The 19,701-nt window shown below is 35.8% G+C and overlaps 1 protein-coding gene across 1 annotated transcript in view; it reads right to left on the bottom strand.

Moving 5' to 3' along the window:
* Nucleotides 1-8,658: 8,658 nt before the first annotated feature.
* trpa1b (transient receptor potential cation channel, subfamily A, member 1b) overlaps nt 8,659-19,701 on the bottom strand; it is a 98,236-nt gene continuing 87,193 nt past the window's right edge. The window contains exon 27 of the mRNA XM_051929348.1: nt 8,659-9,737. Within this exon, the coding sequence (XP_051785308.1) occupies nt 9,536-9,737 (202 nt within the window). The 3' untranslated portion in view covers nt 8,659-9,535. The remainder of the gene's footprint in view (nt 9,738-19,701) is intronic.

Genomic DNA, 19,701 nt, shown 5'->3' on the forward strand with positions numbered 1-19,701 from the left:
AACAGTAATCGGTAATATGAAGGGCTACCATGGAACTTGGTTGGAAGAGGGTTTGAACTGTTTATTGTGTTTCAAACCACGCTCTTGATTAACTGTGCAGACAGGGCATGTTCTAATAATGATTAATGAAATATTTTCTGTTTAAACATTACAGTTTGCTTAAGTTAATTATTACATCTTTAAAGATACAGCTGCATCTTTCTTTATTCTCAATATGTGGCCGTTCATAAGCCAAGTTGGAGTTGTAAATGCATTTTTGTCAATTAGTTCTGGGGGCTGCATATTCTGATTTGTTGAAAAGCCTGAAAAATTCTTGTATACACATATAAGATTTGCCCAGAATCCAATATGAGATGTTGCTTCTGAAAGAACAGCAAGAAAACAGAATGCCATCATTCCCCAAACTGTGAATTTCCAGTGCAGGTGCTTAGAAGTGTCATTCTATCTTTTCAAAGGGATTTGTTGTATATATAGTGTGAAATTGCAATTTATGTGATCAACAAGCTTACTGAGCATGGTGTCATGTTCTTGGGAATTCTGTTTCACATTTGCACTATGAGAGCTGAAATATGTGAGTGAAATAATAAAGGAACAATAAACATAATTCATTGGCTAGTAAAATCGAAAGGAAAATCAGAAACAGAAGCGGCTAAAAGGCATTTTAACTCACATTGGGAGAGAAAATTGTTAAAATGGTGATACTAATTAATTAATGCACTCAGTATTTTGATCATAATTTGTTCTACAATTTAATGATTTCCTGTGATTCTTTTAAACACCTGGAAAATTTTAATCTAGAAAGATTTTTCATTTTATCACCATGTATTCTGACACCCCTAATGTGATTTGTCTGTATTGTCATAGACTACTTTACCTTTCATCCAGGAGAACACACAGCCAGGCCATAGATGTTTGCTCAACCTGAGAGCACTTCAGTACAGAATCACAATCTAAGCAATTCTAATCTAACAGATGGATAAACTCTTTCTTCAAATTGTTGTACCTAGTTGAAACCTCCAAAACGCTATTTTTCTCCGAACCCTAACTTATCCCTATGAGTAAATATCAGCTTCCTCAAACCCTGAACACATTCAACCTTGGCAGAATTGCAAACCTTATTCTCAAGATGCTGTGACAAAAATCAATAATTTTCCTTGAACTTCCTGAGCCTAGTATAATTTTCTGCCTCTTTATAGATTCATTTAATCCATATTTTGAACATATTCTACTTTAACTGGGTACAGCATGTTGTGCTCATTTATAATTCATAAAGATTCATCTCTTTGCAACAAGGTAGAAATGTGGACTTACCGACTGTCACACAATACACAGAGAAACATTCACCCTGCTGGTTTGGTGCTCACCCTGATGAATGCCAAAAACCTGACCTTGAAATTTATCTTCATACATTCATTTTTATAAAAGGCCTGAAATTCGACTGAGCTACTTCCGCATAGAGTATGGCTGGGGTATTTAATAGAGGGGAGCTCCCATGCCAGTATCTTACTGTTGAATGTCCTAAATACAAAAGACAAAATAAAAACCCAAACCTCCCTGAACATCTAAACACTCTTCATAACTGTAAGTGAAACATGGAAAACCATTAAAAAACTGTACCATAAATCAACGTGATCTTACTCAAAGTACTGTACAATACAATTTATTTTTGTATAGCCCAAAATCACACAAGAACAGGCCTTGCCTCTTGACAGCCCCCCAGACTTGACTCTCTAAGAAGACAAGGAAACACTCCCAAAAAAACCCTTGTAGGGAAAATATGGAAGAAACCTTGGGAAAGGCAGTTCAAAGAGAGACTCCTTTCCAGGTAGGTTGGGTGTGCAGTGGGTGTCATAAAGAAAGGGGTCAATACAATACAATACACAGAACAGAACACAAGTAATCCTCAATACAGTATAAAAATAAAAATATTACAAGTATGGAGCAGAATGTAACAATAGATGATATCACATAATATGATTTGGATTTGTTTAGAGTCCTGGAGACCTCAGCCATCAAGCTGCCTCCCCCACTTGGCCATTCCACAGCTGAAACAGCGCTGGGCCAGCCAATCCGATGAAAGGACCACTCTACCTGACGAATCCTGCGATCCTCCATCAGGGTTGACTTTACCTTAGGCAGGCAGAACAACTTGGCAGGTGAGCCGTGGCACCAAGTGCCACATTTGAGTACCGAGAAGAAAAACAGAATAGGTGAGGGTTAGCAACAAACTATCATGTTACTTATGTTTTAGTGCTAATGACTAACAACAGAGATGCAGTCTGTACAGTTAATCAGCAGCTCTAGTCAGGATATGTTAAACTGAAGTAGTGAGTCTTCAGGATTTGAAAGCTGAGACTGAAGAATCATCTCTTATAGTAGCAGGCAGACCATTCCACAGTTTAGGGGCCCTGTAACTAAAAGCTCGACCTCCCACTATTATTTTATTAATCCTTGGAATCATAAGGAGACCCGCATCTTGAGATCTTAATGTGTGCTCTGGTTTGTAAGTCATGATAAGTTCAGACAAGTAAGCCGGACCTCAGCCATTTAAGGTTTTATATGTTAAAAGGAGGACTTTGATGAAGTGATGAAGAAGTAAGAGAAACTAAGCCTCATACTTCCATAACAGTAGAAGATTCTGGCTATTCTCACCTGAGTCTTAACACTCATATAAAAACTGCAGCTATAGTTGCTAAGCAATAAATGATCAAGTTGTTACACTGTGTAACATGCAGCAAGCCAAACAACTGTACAAGGAATTTGTAAACCAGGAAAATTTGAAATAACATAACAAAAGAAAAGCTGCACAGTTATAGAGAAGAAGAAATAAAAAAAACAAACATATTGTATTTATGGCAAAAGGGGAAAAAAAGTAAAACACCTTATTCCATCATTCCATTACAGGCTCACAATGTGCTCAAGCCAGTCCTGTTAGCATCGGACACAAAACAGAAAGCAGATGCATGTAAAATTAGCCAAGTTACCCAACATTCTTTGGGAGACATTAGGCCACTAAAATTTAATTTAGCCTTCTCTTTCATCCTGCGGTGGGTTGGTGCCCTGCCCGGGATTTGTTCCTGCCTTGCACCCTGTGTTGGCTGGGATTGGCTCCAGCAGACCCATGTGACCCTGTCTCTTTCATTGATTAAAAGCAATGCTGAATATAAGGACAATTGTAAAATATGTATGCTTCTTTAAAGCAGGCAAAGATGATGTGCCTTAACGAAAAATGCTGCAGTGCACTTTTGTACATTAGATTTTTTTAGAAATTGTTTTTGTGAATGCCAATAAAAGTGCAACTTAGATACCTTAAGTTACAGCATTTTCTATCAAATATATTGTCAATGTGAGTGTTTGACTGCAGGAACCTACTAAGCTTACTTACTACATTAAAATTGTTCTTAAGATTGATTATGACTGTGGGCAGTGCACTTCAGAGGTTAAAGTTAACTAGCTGAATTAAACCGATGTCATATTACATGACTTGTAGTTGTGGGGTATGTCAGAATTGTCAACTACAGTAATGATCTCATTGCCATATCACGTCTATTCAATTGACTGAAGATCTCTGTCCCTATCTGCATTACTGACTGAGCGCCAACTTTCCAGGATAGCCATGCTCGCCCCTTTGTGTGACAGCCAATAATGTGCTACCTAAGAGAGCGGTGCTGTATGAAGGCTTAACAGGTATGATGACAGGTACGAGACACGTGAAAGATGAGCCTTTCTTCTGTTTTTGGGGTTCAAAACATGCATGCTCCTAATTCCGCGTTGTACATTCTATGCACTGCACTTACAGATGATGAACATTCATTGGTTGTCAGCTCTCATGAACACACAGTCTACCCCATTACAAAACACCAAATCAAACCTGTCTGAAAGATAAAAAGTAAGTGAAAAGTTATATACTGTATTACCCAGCTTTACTAACCTTAAGCTACTTGTGTTTAGTACTTTAATTGGTATAGGTTTTGTATCATCTCCTTGGGAAGCTCATATTTGAAAACATTCTAAACAACATTTTTAATTGATGTTATTATTGTAGTAAATAACAAAAAGTAACATAACGGATATGGCTTGTGCAAAGTTTACCTGCAGCATCTGAAAACTTCCAAAGAACTGAATTTTTTTAGATGCAAATGGAAAATGACTTTAGCATACATTATATATTCTAGGTCGAGAAGATAACAGAAGGACCTCCTACACCAAGAATAAGACTAATAACAACACATGCAAGAGAAGGATGAGCACCAAGTGAACATGAAAACACAAATGGACAGAATTTAAACTAAGTGGTGCTACCACTGGTCTGACTGTCTGACCAGAGGGTTCACTTGTTCAGTTGCCTATCTTTAAGTACCACAAGGCACTACATTGACCTTCCTCCTATCAGAAAGCCATTGCTCCTCCTCCTGACACGAAGCTCAAAAAGTCACATCCTGACCAAGTCTGAGGTCAGAGATAATTCTATATACCTGTATGACTACCAGCCTACACTGTCCCTGATGGGCTAAGGGAATTAAACCTCTTTTGACTTGATCAGAGAAGGTAATGTGGAGAACTAATCCATGTCATTCTCAAAATGTCCAGTAATGTTGATATGAGACAATTGCTTCAGTTAAATAATGAACCATTTTCACAAGTGGAAACAAAGGGGAAGTGTATTCAATATGGAAAGCTTTTATAGACAAAAGATCATGGCAACAGATCTGGGAGAGTCTGCCATGTTATGCAGCTAAAGTGAGACCCTTAAAAATTTTTAAAACATATCTTGATGAGATACTAGGACAGTAGAGCTTTTAGCTAAATAGCTGAGCATAACCGAGTAATTGGAGCTTTGAGTTCTTGAGTGCCTGGAGTTTTTTTCTATCCACCCTGGAAACCTGACCTTATCATCAGACTTCTAATTTGAGACTTAAAAAATTATATATTTAACGATTTACTTACTTCATTTTTTACTTACTTTTACTTACTTCTCTTAATTGTATATATATCTTGTGTAAGTGTGCATTATTTATTTGTTGTATGCTATTTATTCACTATTATTGTTATCTAGTTTTTCTTTGCTTGTGACTATTTCTTTGACATCTTGTAAAGCACGTTGAGTTACATCCTTTCTATGAAAATGTACTATAGAAATAAATGTTGTTGTCATTAGTCTCTTCATATGTTTCTTTGTTTGCAGATGTTTCAATGAATTGGATCTCTTCAGAATGCAGCATTAAAAATACACTATATAAAGTCAAATTTTAGTCAATATACATAATGATTACATTTCTAATAACCTGCATGCTCCTACTACAAGAGACATTCAAAAAGTTTCTGCACTTTTATATTTTCGTTGGAAATGGTGAAGGTGGGATGAGTAGTAATTGGGCATTAAAACTTTGGTACAACACTGGGAAAATTGCATTGCAAACGAAGCTGACTATGTAGGAAAGTGATGTCATTTGTTTTTGAAATTCTTAGTAAATAAATAGAGTTAAAAAAGTGCAGAAACTTTTTGAATGTCCCTCGTATTTTTATGATGGGTAAACTTCAAGTTATGCTTTTTTTTTAGTTTTCATTTAGTTACTGACCATTAACAAAATAATTATATTTTCAATTTTTTTGACTCTACTCAAGCACTTGTTTCAAATTTTCTATTGTAAAAAATCAGATTTTCTTTCTATAGTTTTAGATGGTTTGTTTTTTATAATTAAAATGAAACAATGACCCTAATTTACACTATAGAAGCAATGCAAAGATGCCAGGTTTTTATTTCAGGTATATTTAATATATACAGTAAATTAGGAAAAACAATATACTTTTTCATGAACAGCCCAGTTGCCAAATGGAATAATTCCTGATGTATTTCGGTTGATAAAACAATACATTTCAAGAACATCGGTAATACTAGGGTGTAGTACCATGTCAGCCATTATGAATGTAAGCTTGCATATTGTAAACTTTTAGTTAGCCAATAAAAGGTGTCATTTTGCTTGACTTCTAAGAACATTGGTGTAAATAGTTTTATTGTATATTACATGTACCTTATAATTCACAGAAATAATCAACAATATGCACAATATTTTATAAGCTAAATCTAATTTATGCTACCAAACGTTATCTTTTTTATTTGTACCTGGATAGTATTTTGAAAATGGCTAATGTTCAGTGAATGGTACATTGAAGAAAAGGACTCTCATCACAACAAACGTCCCCAGAAGAATACAAAAAGAATTCCGAAAACTGTGACCAGATTCTGAATTGCACCCAGGAGGCAGTAAAATCCACCCTTTGTCTTAAAATGTTATATAATGTTAATGTGATTCCAAATATTAAACTAATTAGAAAATTATTTGTACAGGGTGGTCCATATCTAATTATGCAACTGTTCGACTGACAACCGTCTCCCCGCCATTTTGGATGCAGGGCAGGTGCTGCCATCTATCAGCAACAAAACTAATTTTAAGTGAAATCTCTATGTGCTGGGCAGGTGCTGTGAATTCCCTATGTAATAAACTTAATAAGTTCTAGTGTAATGAAAATTGCATAATTAGATCTGGACCACCCTATAGAAAAAAATAGGTGTTATGAATGAAAAAGGAAGAGACATATAGATCATTTATGCTGAACTAAACTTTCAAACAATGGTGCTTTTCAAGAACAGGATTGGACAAGTGGGTGTATAGCTATTTAAACAGGTCATAGGAAGTATAGAAAGTCATAAACTGGTCTAATATGCAGCTATGTACACTGTATGTGTATAATATTCAGCAAAGGAGAAATCAAGTGCATCTTTTTATGTTCAGGGTACCGTAACCAGTTAAAAAGTAAAATATAACATTGACAAATCTACACAAAAGATTCAGTAACACAACTAACAACAGACAATGCGAGGGAATCCTGTTTTATTTGCATTACTCACAGGACAGAACTAACAAGTTAACTAACAGACAGAGAACTAAGCACAACAGACCAAAGGAACACATTATGACACAATACACACAGTTGTATTATACAATACAATAAACATGTAATTAACATTCAGGAAGAAGAAATACATCTGTAAACAACTATAGACTGTGCTCTTCCTTGTCTTCCAAGCATCAATTCATTTTATAAACCTTTTTTGTCTTTTTCTGGTCACAACTGCTGGAAACCACAATCAATCTAAGTGAGGAAATATCTGAGGATGGGATGCCAGGCAATAGTAAGCTACAGTCGTGAATATACAGGTACCAAGATGATTTACAGATACTGATTACTACATGCCTTTGAACTCTCAGTTTAAATTTCAGTGTTCTGTAGAAGGACAAAATAACAAACTCCATGATACAGGTACCCTGGCCAAAAATCAAACTGGATGAAAACACAGGAGAGCTACATCCATCTTCACCAGCTCATTCATTCAATGAATATTTTTACTTCATTGTACTTGTGGGAAGCTGGAATGTAGCCCAGCAGTTTTGGATGTAAAAAAGAAATCATGCCTAGGCTATATGCAAGACCAACAAAGGATGCATACATGTCCACATTCACACTTCTAGGACCAGGTTTGACTCAACAATCAACACAACATACACATTTTTGAATGTTGGAGAAAACACGAGTACCTTGAGAAACCCTGTACAGACACAGGAAGATTGTGTAGGCTTCATATAGACAGTAATGGAGCCAGGATTTAAAGAAACCTGTGTCCTGTAAGTATGAGGCAGCAAAGCTAACTACTGTGCCAACTTTTTTTTTTTTTAAATCTACTTTCTGTATGTGCTCCATATACACAAAAAAAGGTCAAACTATTTTCATTATATTAGAAAATGTAAATCTTATATTCATTTCTTTTGTTTATGGTATAAAAGCATAATACAGTATGTTAAAACCCATTAGTGGATTTGTTTATATTGTAGCGACCCTCGTGTCAGATTTGAAAAGAAGAAAAAAACAGACGGACAATGTAAAGCTCACAAAACAGTTTACTTGAACAATAAAGAAGAAGAAAAAAACACAGGGTTGTAAGAGCAAAAAAAAAAATTAAAATCTTTGAGTTTGAACTATTTATAATCTCCTGTATTTCTCTCATATTTGTGGTCCTGAGAGATGCCTTTAAAGAAAAGCAAAAACAGAAAAAGAAAAACACCGACTTCGTAACCCCACAACACCACCTTCTAGCCCCTTCTCCCATGAACCTCTCCACCCTCCTCCCGTCCCGTGTACTGCCCCCCCTTTCCATGTCAATCATACCCCCGCTGTCAGTCCTCCACCCCCTCTCAATTGGACCCAACAGTCACTCCAAAACGCCTTCAACCTGGCTGGGACGCTACAATATTTACAGTATATACATTAAGTCATATCCACTTATGACTTCCTTTGAAACCCAGCTGACCACCACAGAAGGATACAAAAAGCAAGACAACTGTCACATTCATCAGTTGGTACAGCAATAAGGAGCATTTGACAGATAAATGTACGTTTGTAGATCCTGTGAGGAACTGAGAAGATGGAGACGAGGACTGTGGAAATCAAGTCTCTTTAAAAACAGCTTAAAGTAATTGTGTACTCGTATGATTATGTTGGCTATGACAGTTTATATTTTTATTTAGGTGTTTGTTGTAATTGCAGCTTTCAGCATTTTGCTCAGTTCCCAGTCATCATTTTGGCTTGTGTGATCATTAAGTCAATACTTATAAGTAAAACATAATGTTACAAATTATTCGGTAAATTATATTAAAGCACAAGGCAGTTAAAAGAGTTTTTTCATGAAAATAAATGATATGTCTTTTCATACAAAATATCAAATATTATTCTACATGAGGTCTGTATACTATATAATTTTACCACTTTTTTATTCATTCTATAATTTTTCCATGATATGGGAAGTAGCGATCCATGGTGCATCCTGGAAGCCTCAAGGGTACGGCAGCTCTGGAGAGAATGCCATTAATTGCAAGGTCAACTCACATACACACTAACCCAATATAGTGCCACCAATTAACCTAACATGCACATCTGTAAGGCAAACTGTCGTGGGCGGAAAGTACAAGAAAGTTAGAACAGCTGCGCTAACCATTGCACTGTTTAGTGAATCCCATTATAATTTATAAAGCATGACATTTATAGCACACCTTAAAAAAAATCAAACATTTTTATTAAATGAAAACTACAGTAAAAAGTTAATACCTGGGTCTGCCAATGAATTTAATAATATAAGACCATCAATGAAGCACTTCACATCCCTTTAAGCAATAAAGTATACAGATATCACTGACATAATGAATGAGAAAAATATGTATATGTGCCTCTCCAATAAGTGAGGCTTTTGTGGAGTTATGAGTAATATAGCATAAAAGTAAATATTCCTTTACATCATGAAGAACTTCCTAAAAAAACAAAACAAAAGCAGTTCCATTCATGCAATTACTCAACATGATTCATTTCCACAAAATGAAAAGAGAGTTTTGTCCATTTTATATCACACAGAATTGGTAATGAAAGAGAGAGTAGACATATATTAATATTCACAACCTTCGTATTTTACCATATGGAGTGAACTTTATTCTTTTTTTGCATGTACAGCTTTTATTACGCAATCCCATTTGCTCTTCTTGTTGAGTAAATGCTGCCTCTTCACATTACCATAACTGAAAAGGTCGGGATCATCTTGTTCATCTGCTTCAGACACAATTTCCATTTTTTCAATGATAAGTTTTAGAAGATTATGCTGCTTTTGTAAAATGTTTGAGATGTCTTTCAATCTAGAAAACAAATGCAGACAATTGTATTAGCAGTTGGTTGCCTTTACGAATTGAATAGTTTAAGCAACTTAAAATGATATAATTTTGCATTTGTAAATCAAGAAGGAGATATTCAAGGAAGAATTTCATTGTACTATGTATGTATGTACACATGACAATAAACTTAACTTTATAAATCAATAATGAAACATACACAATTAACCTTGTATTTTATTACATATAAAAAACACTTAAAAAATGTCTAGTCCATTTACAACTTAGAGCTAAATAGTTTTGAAAGGATGACAAGAATGTGTTTTGTTCAGGTCTGCAAGTAAATCTACAATAATAGATTGTAGATCTCTAAACTAGTTTCTAATTACTATGGGAGGTCTCGATGCATGCTCAATAATCCAGGTAAGGAAATCCTAGAAATTTGATTCTGTTCATCTGGACAAAGTTTTTAAGTGGGAGAAATATTTCGAGACTTATCCAAGTCTCTTCCTCAGTCTCAATTGACTGCAGGTTTCCCCAACCTTATAAACAGTACCTTTGCTTAATCACAGAGACTAGCACCATTGACAAAGGGCCAGTTGATCAGTGATATGCAAATTGTCCACTGATTAGTAGACGTGTGAACCATTCATAGAGGGTTGAGGAATGGCTGCAATCACAGCATTGTAAGAGCATTGTTTATTACATGTGCATTTCTCAAATTCTTATTATTCTGGTCTGTATTTGTGGGATGGTATTGTTGCTGTTATATTATTTACAGTGTGAAAAACTATTTGCCCCCTTCCTGATTTCTTATTCTTTTGCATGTTTGTCACACAAAATGTTTCTGATCATCAAACACATTTAACCATTAGTCAAATATAACACAAGTAAACACAAAATGCAGTTTGTAAATGGTGGTTTTTATTATTTAGGGAGAAAAAAAAATCCAAACCTACATGGCCCTGTGTGAAAAAGTAATTGCCCCCTTGTTAAAAAATAACCTAACTGTGGTGTATCACACCGGAGTTCAATTTCCGTAGCCACCCCCAGGCCTGATTACTGCCACACCTGTTTCAATCAAGAAATCACTTAAATAGGAGCTGCCTGACACAGAGAAGTAGACCAAAAGCACCTCAAAAGCTAGACATCATGCCAAGATCCAAAGAAATTCAGGAACAAATGAGAACAGCAGTAATTGAGATCTATCAGTCTGGTAAAGGTTATAAAGCCATTTCTAAAGCTTTGGGACTCCAGCGAACCACAGTGAGAGCCATTATCCACAAATGGCAAAAACATGGAACAGTGGTGAACCTTCCCAGGAGTGGCCGGCCGACCAAAATTACCCCAAGAGCGCAGAGACGACTCATCCGAGAGGTCACAAAAGACCCCAGGACAACGTCTAAAGAACTGCAGGCCTCACTTGCCTCAATTAAGGTCAGTGTTCACGACTCCACCATAAGAAAGAGACTGAGCAAAAACGGCCTGCATGGCAGATTTCCAAGACGCAAACCACTGTTAAGCAAAAAGAACATTAGGGCTCGTCTCAATTTTGCTAAGAAACATCTCAATGATTGCCAAGACTTTTGGGAAAATACCTTGTGGACTGATGAGACAAAAGTTGAACTTTTTGGAAGGCAAATGTCCCGTTACATCTGGCGTAAAAGGAACACAGCATTTCAGAAAAAGAACATCATACCAACAGTAAAATATGGTGGTGGTAGTGTGATGGTCTGGGGTTGTTTTGCTGCTTCAGGACCTGGAAGGCTTGCTGTGATAGATGGAACCATGAATTCTACTGTCTACCAAAAAATCCTGAAGGAGAATGTCCGGCCATCTGTTCGTCAACTCAAGCTGAAGCGATCTTGGGTGCTGCAACAGGACAATGACCCAAAACACACCAGCAAATCCACCTCTGAATGGCTGAAGAAAAACAAAATGAAGACTTTGGAGTGGCCTAGTCAAAGTCCTGACCTGAATCCAATTGAGATGCTATGGCATGACCTTAAAAAGGCGGTTCATGCTAGAAAACCCTCAAATAAAGCTGAATTACAACAATTTTGCAAAGATGAGTGGGCCAAAATTCCTCCAGAGCGCTGTAATAGACTCATTGCAAGTTATCGCAAACGCTTGATTGCAGTTATTGCTGCTAAGGGTGGCCCAACCAGTTATTAGGTTCAGGGGGCAATTACTTTTTCACACAGGGCCATGTAGGTTTGGATTTTTTTTTCTCCCTAAATAATAAAAACCACCATTTACAAACTGCATTTTGTGTTTACTTGTGTTATATTTGACTAATGGTTAAATGTGTTTGATGATCAGAAACATTTTGTGTGACAAACATGCAAAAGAATAAGAAATCAGGAAGGGGGCAAATAGTTTTTCACACCACTGTATTTAATTACCTGTTTATTTATTTTTACTTATTTACTTTGTAAAAAGTTAAATTTTGTCCTTGGGACAAATAAATCACTCTCTATCTACCAATCTGTCTTTGTGTTTAAAAGAAATGTTTCCAACAAAATGTTGCAAGAAGAAGCACTATACTGGCTACTAACTGTCATGTTGAATACACCACAAGCACAGTATATTTAAATAGGAAAAGGAGGCTGTTAAAGACATACTGGTGAGAGAGAGAGAGGGGGGAGGAGGAGGAGGAGGAGGACAGAGAGAGTCATGCTGCATAAAAATAGCCATTCATCCAAGGGTTTACATTACAACCATGTGGAGAACAACTTTAAATGGACTAGCTTCAGAGGCCATGCTCTTCCATGAAAAGAAAGAAAACACATGATGCAAGTCAAATACTACAAAGGCTGGTAATTACATCAGATAGATATTCACTGTTCACACTAAAGTTAATTAAAAAAATAAATAAGAACTTCCTAGCCAGCGTACAGACTATGATCTTCCTAGAATTGCAATTCTTCTCTTTCCCTTCTTTTATTCTGGGGTGAGACTAGAGTCTGAAAGGAACCAATGAACTCTGCCAAAATGTATTCAATGTGTATAAATATGTATGTATGTATATATATATTGAGGTGGGTTGGCACCCTGCCCGGGATTGGTTCCTGCCTTGTGCCCTGTGTTGGCTGGGATTGGCTCCAGCAGACCCCCATGACCCTGTGTTCGGATTCAGCGGGTTGGAAAATGGAAGGATGGATATATATTATATATATATATATATATATATATATATATATATATATATATATATATATATATATATATATATATATATATATATATATATATATACTAAATGACTGAACTGTGAATTCTATGAAATGTTGTTTTAAAAGTTTGAAATACTTGATGATGGCAGTTAACTGTTTGAAATAAATGTTAATTAATTAACCAATCGCTAATTAAATTTCAATTAAAAAAATCAAACAGTTTGTAATAATTGTTTTGCTTTAGGAAGTTTCAAATATATTTGTTCAATCTGGAATATTGGAAACTTTTAACCTCTTCACCTTACAATCTTTTTGTCTCATTTCAAGATAATGGATAGCTAGTCCAGGTATATACACAATTCATGCAGATTTCTTTCTAAGCCTTTTCATTTTTTCCCCAATAACTTTACAACAAGTGGCTGAATATAATTTAATGTTATTGCAGTATTGATGCCAGCTTGATCAAAAAGTTTGTTGGCATTAACAGAGGTATTACATCAAATAAAAGGTGTGGGGAGACTATAATTACATAATCTGAAATAAAGGCTAACAGGACGAGTGAAGGTACACAGTCACAATAAATTCACATGGTGGGATTATTTGGAAAATTAATGATTTGTCACTGTTTTTTTATGGAGGACATTAGAAGCATTGGCACAGGTGATGTCCTTTTAAGAATAGATTTTCTCAAGTGACTTCCTTTTAAAAACAAATTTGCAATGACGATGCCCTTTTTGTTGTTGATGTATTAAATATGAAAACTACAGTATATAAAACTGCCTGAGCTACTTGGTGTTACTTAATTGTGTTTCAATTACAATTTACTAAATGGGTCTATTACAATAGAATATTCAGATAATCTGTTTTGTTAGAATCAGGGTGGGTGTTTAGTTTTTGCTGTCTTTCTGTGAGTAACAGTTCAGTGTATTGTAAGTTGTTTTGTTTTAGTGCAGCATTTTTTACTTAATACATTGCAAACATACAGTTATATTAGACTGTTAAATAAAAGCAAATGCAAAAGTGGTGTTTTATTCAGCTGTGGGTGACACTTAGTTGCTTAATGGCCTTATTGAAAAGGGCTCAGTCATAAAGTGTAAGAGAGAACGTTGTCAATTGAACCTTTTGAAAAATGTGCAAGGAATCACAAATAGATTTTACACTCATATTTAAAAAAAAAAAGTTTATGAGAATGATGAGTACTGTTTCCATTTTGTTCTAATGAAAATGACCTTTAAATATCAATGTTCAAGTAAAAGTTCTTTGGTATTCTTACTTCTGGTCTCCTCACATTTTATGTTTGGAATGCTGACATCTAGCTGCACCAAACCCCTCACTTACATTTCAAAGTAAGGGACTGAGTTCTTCGTATCAGGACCAGACTGTATTTCGTCTGATAACAAAAATGTAAATAAGAATTGAACTTCCTTCTTTGCAGGTTAGAAGGTACAAAGCAGGCACCCATGAATAACAACTCTGACAGACAAAATAATGCACTTATGAGAAGGCACTAATTGCACAACTGAAGTGGCTTTAATCCAATCAAAAGAGTTTACACATTGCTTAAAAATTAACTCCCAGGGAAACACCCCTGGGCACTCTGTTCCTGGGGAACTCCCAGGGGGGGTCTACTCTCTGACTCTTCACTATGACTGAAAATCTCTAAAGCCCCTCTCTCTGAAACCTAAAAGCTGATGAGCCACCCCCTCCCTTGGGAGCTGAAAGCTGACAATCTCTTCTCTTTGTGAAACGAAAAACTGAGATCCAGTCTGCCAAGCTAAGCATTCTGTTAGTCTGAAAGGCTGAGAAGCAGCCATTATTACTTTAAGAACTGAACTTCAGTATCTAAACTCTTGTGCCAGAAAGATTAATGCTTTTCCCTATGAAGTTGCAGATGACACAGCAAAGAGCTAACTGAGGAAAGCACTGCACATTATAGACACATGACCACGTCTCAAAAAGAAAGAGTGAACTTCAACGCAAGAAGAATCCTCCACATGAACCTGCAGCAACAACTTTGCAAAATGCTGGATAACATCTTTAAAGACTTGGTATCATAAACCTATCTGTGCCAAGATAAATTAGAACTGTAAATAAACTGCCAGCCTCTTCTATGTTATATGTTCGTCTGTCTAGTCTGTGTTCTGTCTTATATATCAATCTTTATATGTAGTTATCATATTTTTTTATAATTCTTGCTTTTATCAATAAATTGTATTAATCTGTTTCTTAAAAACAAGTGTTTATCAGGTACCTTGATACAGTAAAAGTATAACACCCGGTGACTGGCTCCTACACCAGAGAAAGGTAAGGTAAAATAGGATAACAGATAATTGATTAACCAAGTTAAATCTCTAAATCTCTTCCTACATTCCTACATTAGTTACTTTCATTGCACTTCAAAATTGCTATTGTAGTTTGGAAGTCTAAACAAGCAAACAAAGTATTATTTGGTGTAAGCAGATTTATCTATTCAATTATTTAGAAGATATTCATTTTTTAAAAGATGTAATTTACATTTAAGTATATTGACTTGTTGTTTTAATCAATAATTACTTTTTATGAGATTCTGTAAACACATGGTGGCACAATGTTTAATTGCTGTTGGTGAGGTGTATGCAAATTTTCCTTGGGTTCACAGATGTTTTGAAAAGGTTTTCTGTTTTTTGACACATCTTAAACACAAGCACATTAAGTTACCAAATCAGTGAATGAATGCACAAGTGAGCATGCTCTGTGATGGACTGGTGTCTGATGGATTGGTTTCTGACTACAACACATTTTGTACCATAGATACGAAGGATGTTCAGAAAGTTTCCTCACTTTTTTTAAACTCTATTTATTAAGAATTTCAGAAACAAATTACTTAACTTTTCTGCATAGTCTCCTTCCTTTGCAATGCAATTTTTCCAGCATTGTACCAAGTTTTCAATGCCATCAACAAAAAATGTTTTTGCCTTCACTGTGTCAAACCAAAATATAAAAGTGCAGAAACTTTTTGAATGTCCCTCGTATTTGCTCCCCAGACCTTGTGATAAAATAAGAGAACTCAAAAAAATCAGTGGAAAGAGTCGAAGAGCAAGAGGCACACAGTGACTAGCACTTCTGCTTCAAAACTCCACAGTCTGGTCTAAATCCTGACTCACAGTCTGAGTACCATGAGCCCTGAATTGGACTAAGAAGGTTGGAACGATAAAACAAAACCTTACAGATTATGCTTTTTTCTATCAGATTAAGATATTTTAAATGGCTTAGGACCTTTACATGTACTGTATCAAGTTCAAGAGGTGTCACTTTTTTCTGACTGTCATTTTTTGTCATTTTTTGTTAAGTTTTCAAGAGATAGATAGATAGATAGATAGATAGATAGATAGATAGATAGATAGATAGATAGATAGATAGATAGATAGATAGATAGATAGATAGATAGATAGATAGATAGATAGATAGATAGATAGATAGATACTTTAAAAAGTAGGAGTGATCAATAAATAAAAATAGAAAAATAAAAGTAGAAAAGTACACATACATATACCAGATGGTATCTTGTTGTAATTGAATTTGTAAGAGAATAAGCTCCACAAACATCTGTGTTACCCAGTGTTTAATTGGAAGTGCTATATTTATCAGGTGCTACATTCCTGTTCTGTTCCACTGTTTTTTCATAAAATAATTTCTTCCACTAGCTTCGGTAACAGTCCAGGTATTGACAGGATTTCAGCCTAATTGGGAGTTTGGCCTTGAGCTTGTGCTAAATTTTTGCTCCTATGTATTTATCAGCGATTCCTTCAGAAATGGCAAAGTGCTGAAAGTCAATTAGCTGCTTCAAGTGAAATTTTACGCCTTTTATGCTCTTCACCTTAATGAATTGTATACTTTATCAGGGTACACATTCCATACAACAAAGAAATAGAAAAATGATGAAAAAAGCTCAAAATAATATTTTTACATTTTCTGTGCTCACATTTTTTATCTTATTCAGTAGTTTAAATGTCTGAATAACTGCACTACAGTACAATTACAAAAACATGAAAAAATATTTTAAAAACTATTATAAAAACATTATGTACATATACAAATATAATGGAAGTGAAGGTCTGTGATACAGTTTGCATATTTGTAGCTGGAAATGCACAATGGGAGAAAATGAATCATATATCTTTAAAAGAGTTTTTTATTTCTAAGCTTTTGATTCCTACTAGGAATCATCATCAGAGGATCATGATTAGACTTACAGGAATCCAAGGCAATATATAACAAATCAGAAGTGGTGGGTAGGTGGATGTGTGGGGGACTGGGGAATTGATGTGGTGGAGTTTGGAGGGTGCTGGTCATGAAGTCTTATTTATTATTTGCATGTTCTTCTTTTGAAGCCTGTATATGCTGAGTTCATGTACAAATGTCTGGAGTTTCATTAGATAGCCACGTTTCAGCCAGTTCTCTGGCACTCTAAGTATTAGCCTTGAATTTAAATGTGTGTCCGGTTGAACTTGTATGTGTGTAAATGAGACACCATGGGTCCTTTCTTCTGACTGCATTGCAATGTTCCTGTTTACATTTGGCAAGTGTTTTTGATGCTTGTCCCATGTATACAGCTGGACATGAATCGCCTGGTATGCTGTAAAACACATTTTGTGTCTCTGCTGCTGATTTCCTGCTTTTAATAATAAATAAGACTTTATGATAAACACTCTCCAAACCCCATCTCATTAATTTCACCCCCCACTCCCATCTACCTACCCTCCCCTCCTTATTTTCTATATATTGTCTTGGATTCCTGTTAGTCTAATTATGTTCCTCTGGTGATGATTCTTGGTAGGAATCGAAAGCTTAGGAATATAAAAAAAACTGTTTTAAGATACATGATTAATTTTCTCCCTTTGTGGACCAGCTACAAACATAATCTAACATAACTGTAATAATGACCATACTTACAGAGTCTCATTACTAAAATCTGTTAATGACAAAGATATTTTGAGATTTTTCAGGTAAAGCATAAAAATAAAGATAGATATATTCACTAATTATGGGACTGAAGGTGGGCAACCTGTGTGCTGATTAGCAAATGCAAGTAAGCATTTGACTGTGCTGTGTACACATAACAGGAATGACTCTATAAATCTGTAAATCTATGTGTTATTATTATTTATAAAGCACTATTATGCAAGTACTTTTATTACATTGTGTAGATTCATTGTACTTCTACTTTAGTAAACCAGGTTCACCTCCAATTCTGCAGGTTCCAATTTACAAAAAAAAACTTTAAAATGTAAAAGTAGAACACCAAGGAAAATTTTGAAACTATGTTAATAATAAACTTAAAACCTTGAAAGTGTGCATTTGTCCCTTGTAAATTATTAAAAACTGAAATATTTAATCTATAAACAGAGATTGTGCATTAAGCACTACATCAGTACTTTTTCCACTGGATGGCAGCATTGTCTATTGCTGGAGGTCAATCTCTCCTCTAGAGATGTACAGTCACTAGAGGTTTTCATTCAAAGCACATTCTTTTGTAGTGGCAGCTATTTTTGTCTTCTAAAAAAATTGCTTTATTTTCTCTTGCAACGTCTTCTGTCATAAGAAACCAAACTCAGACCAAGAAGGAGGCATTTAGGAAGCATATACATTCGAATAAAGTCTAGTGAGTATAACTACCATACATTAAATTTTAAAAAGGCTTAAAACCTCTTTTTTCCTTACCTGAAAAATCTCAGATCATATGAGATATAGAATGGTAATACTCAATTATTTAACCTTATGGATTTATTATATAAACCCAGCCACATAGTATGCACAAACCAGTGTGTTTCTTCATGCCAGTCCCAAGCCCGGATAAATGGAGAGGGTTACGTCAGAAAGGGCATCCGGTGTAAAATTTTGCCAAATCAATACCCATACAACAATACAAATTTCCATACTGGATCGGTCGAGCCCCGGGTTAACAACGACCGCCACCAGTACTGTTAGCCAACAGGGTGCTGGCAGAAATTGGGCTACTGTTGGCCAAAGAAGAAGGAAAAGAAGAGGGGGGAGACGTGTCCGGAGGAAGGAGGAGAGGAGGAAAGTAAAGAGAGTGGAACTGAGGGTAGGAACTTTGAATGCTGGCAGTATAACTGGTAAGGGGAGAGAGTTAGCAGATATGATGGAGAGAAGGAAGGTTGATATATTGTGTGTGCAAGAGACTAAATGGAAGGGAAGTAAGGCCAGGGGGATTGGAGGTGGATTCAAATTGTTCTGTCATGGTGTGGATGGGAGAAGAAATGGGGTAGGAGTTATTCTGAAGGAACAGTATGTCAAGAGTGTTTTGGAGGTGAAAAGAGTGTTAGGCAGAGTAATGATTATGAAGCTGGAAATTGGAGAGGTGATGATGAATGTTGTTAGTGCATATGCACCGCAAGTTGGGTGTGCAATGGGTGAGAAAGAAGCTTTTTGGAGTGAGTTGGATGAAGTGTTGAACAGTGTACCCAAGGGTCAAAAAGTGGTGATTGGATTGGATTTCAATGGGCATGTTGGTGAAGGGAACAGTGGAGACGAGGAGGTGATGGGTAGGTATGGTGTCAACGAGTGGAATGAAGAAGATCAGAGGATAGTGGATTTTGCCAAAAGGATGGACATGGCTGTGGTGAATATGTATTTTAAGAAGAAGGAGGAACATAGGGTGACGTACAAGAGTGGAGGAAGATGCACACAGGTAGATTACATCCTATGCAGAAGAGTCAATCTGAAGGAGATTGAAGACTGCAAAGTAGTGGCAGGGGAAAGTGTAGTTAAGCAGCATAGGATGGTGGTCTGTAGGATTACGTTGGAGATCAAGA

Source organism: Erpetoichthys calabaricus, chromosome 6 (genome assembly GCF_900747795.2).
Source record: "Erpetoichthys calabaricus chromosome 6, fErpCal1.3, whole genome shotgun sequence".
In the NCBI taxonomy this organism is placed as follows: domain Eukaryota; kingdom Metazoa; phylum Chordata; class Cladistia; order Polypteriformes; family Polypteridae; genus Erpetoichthys; species Erpetoichthys calabaricus.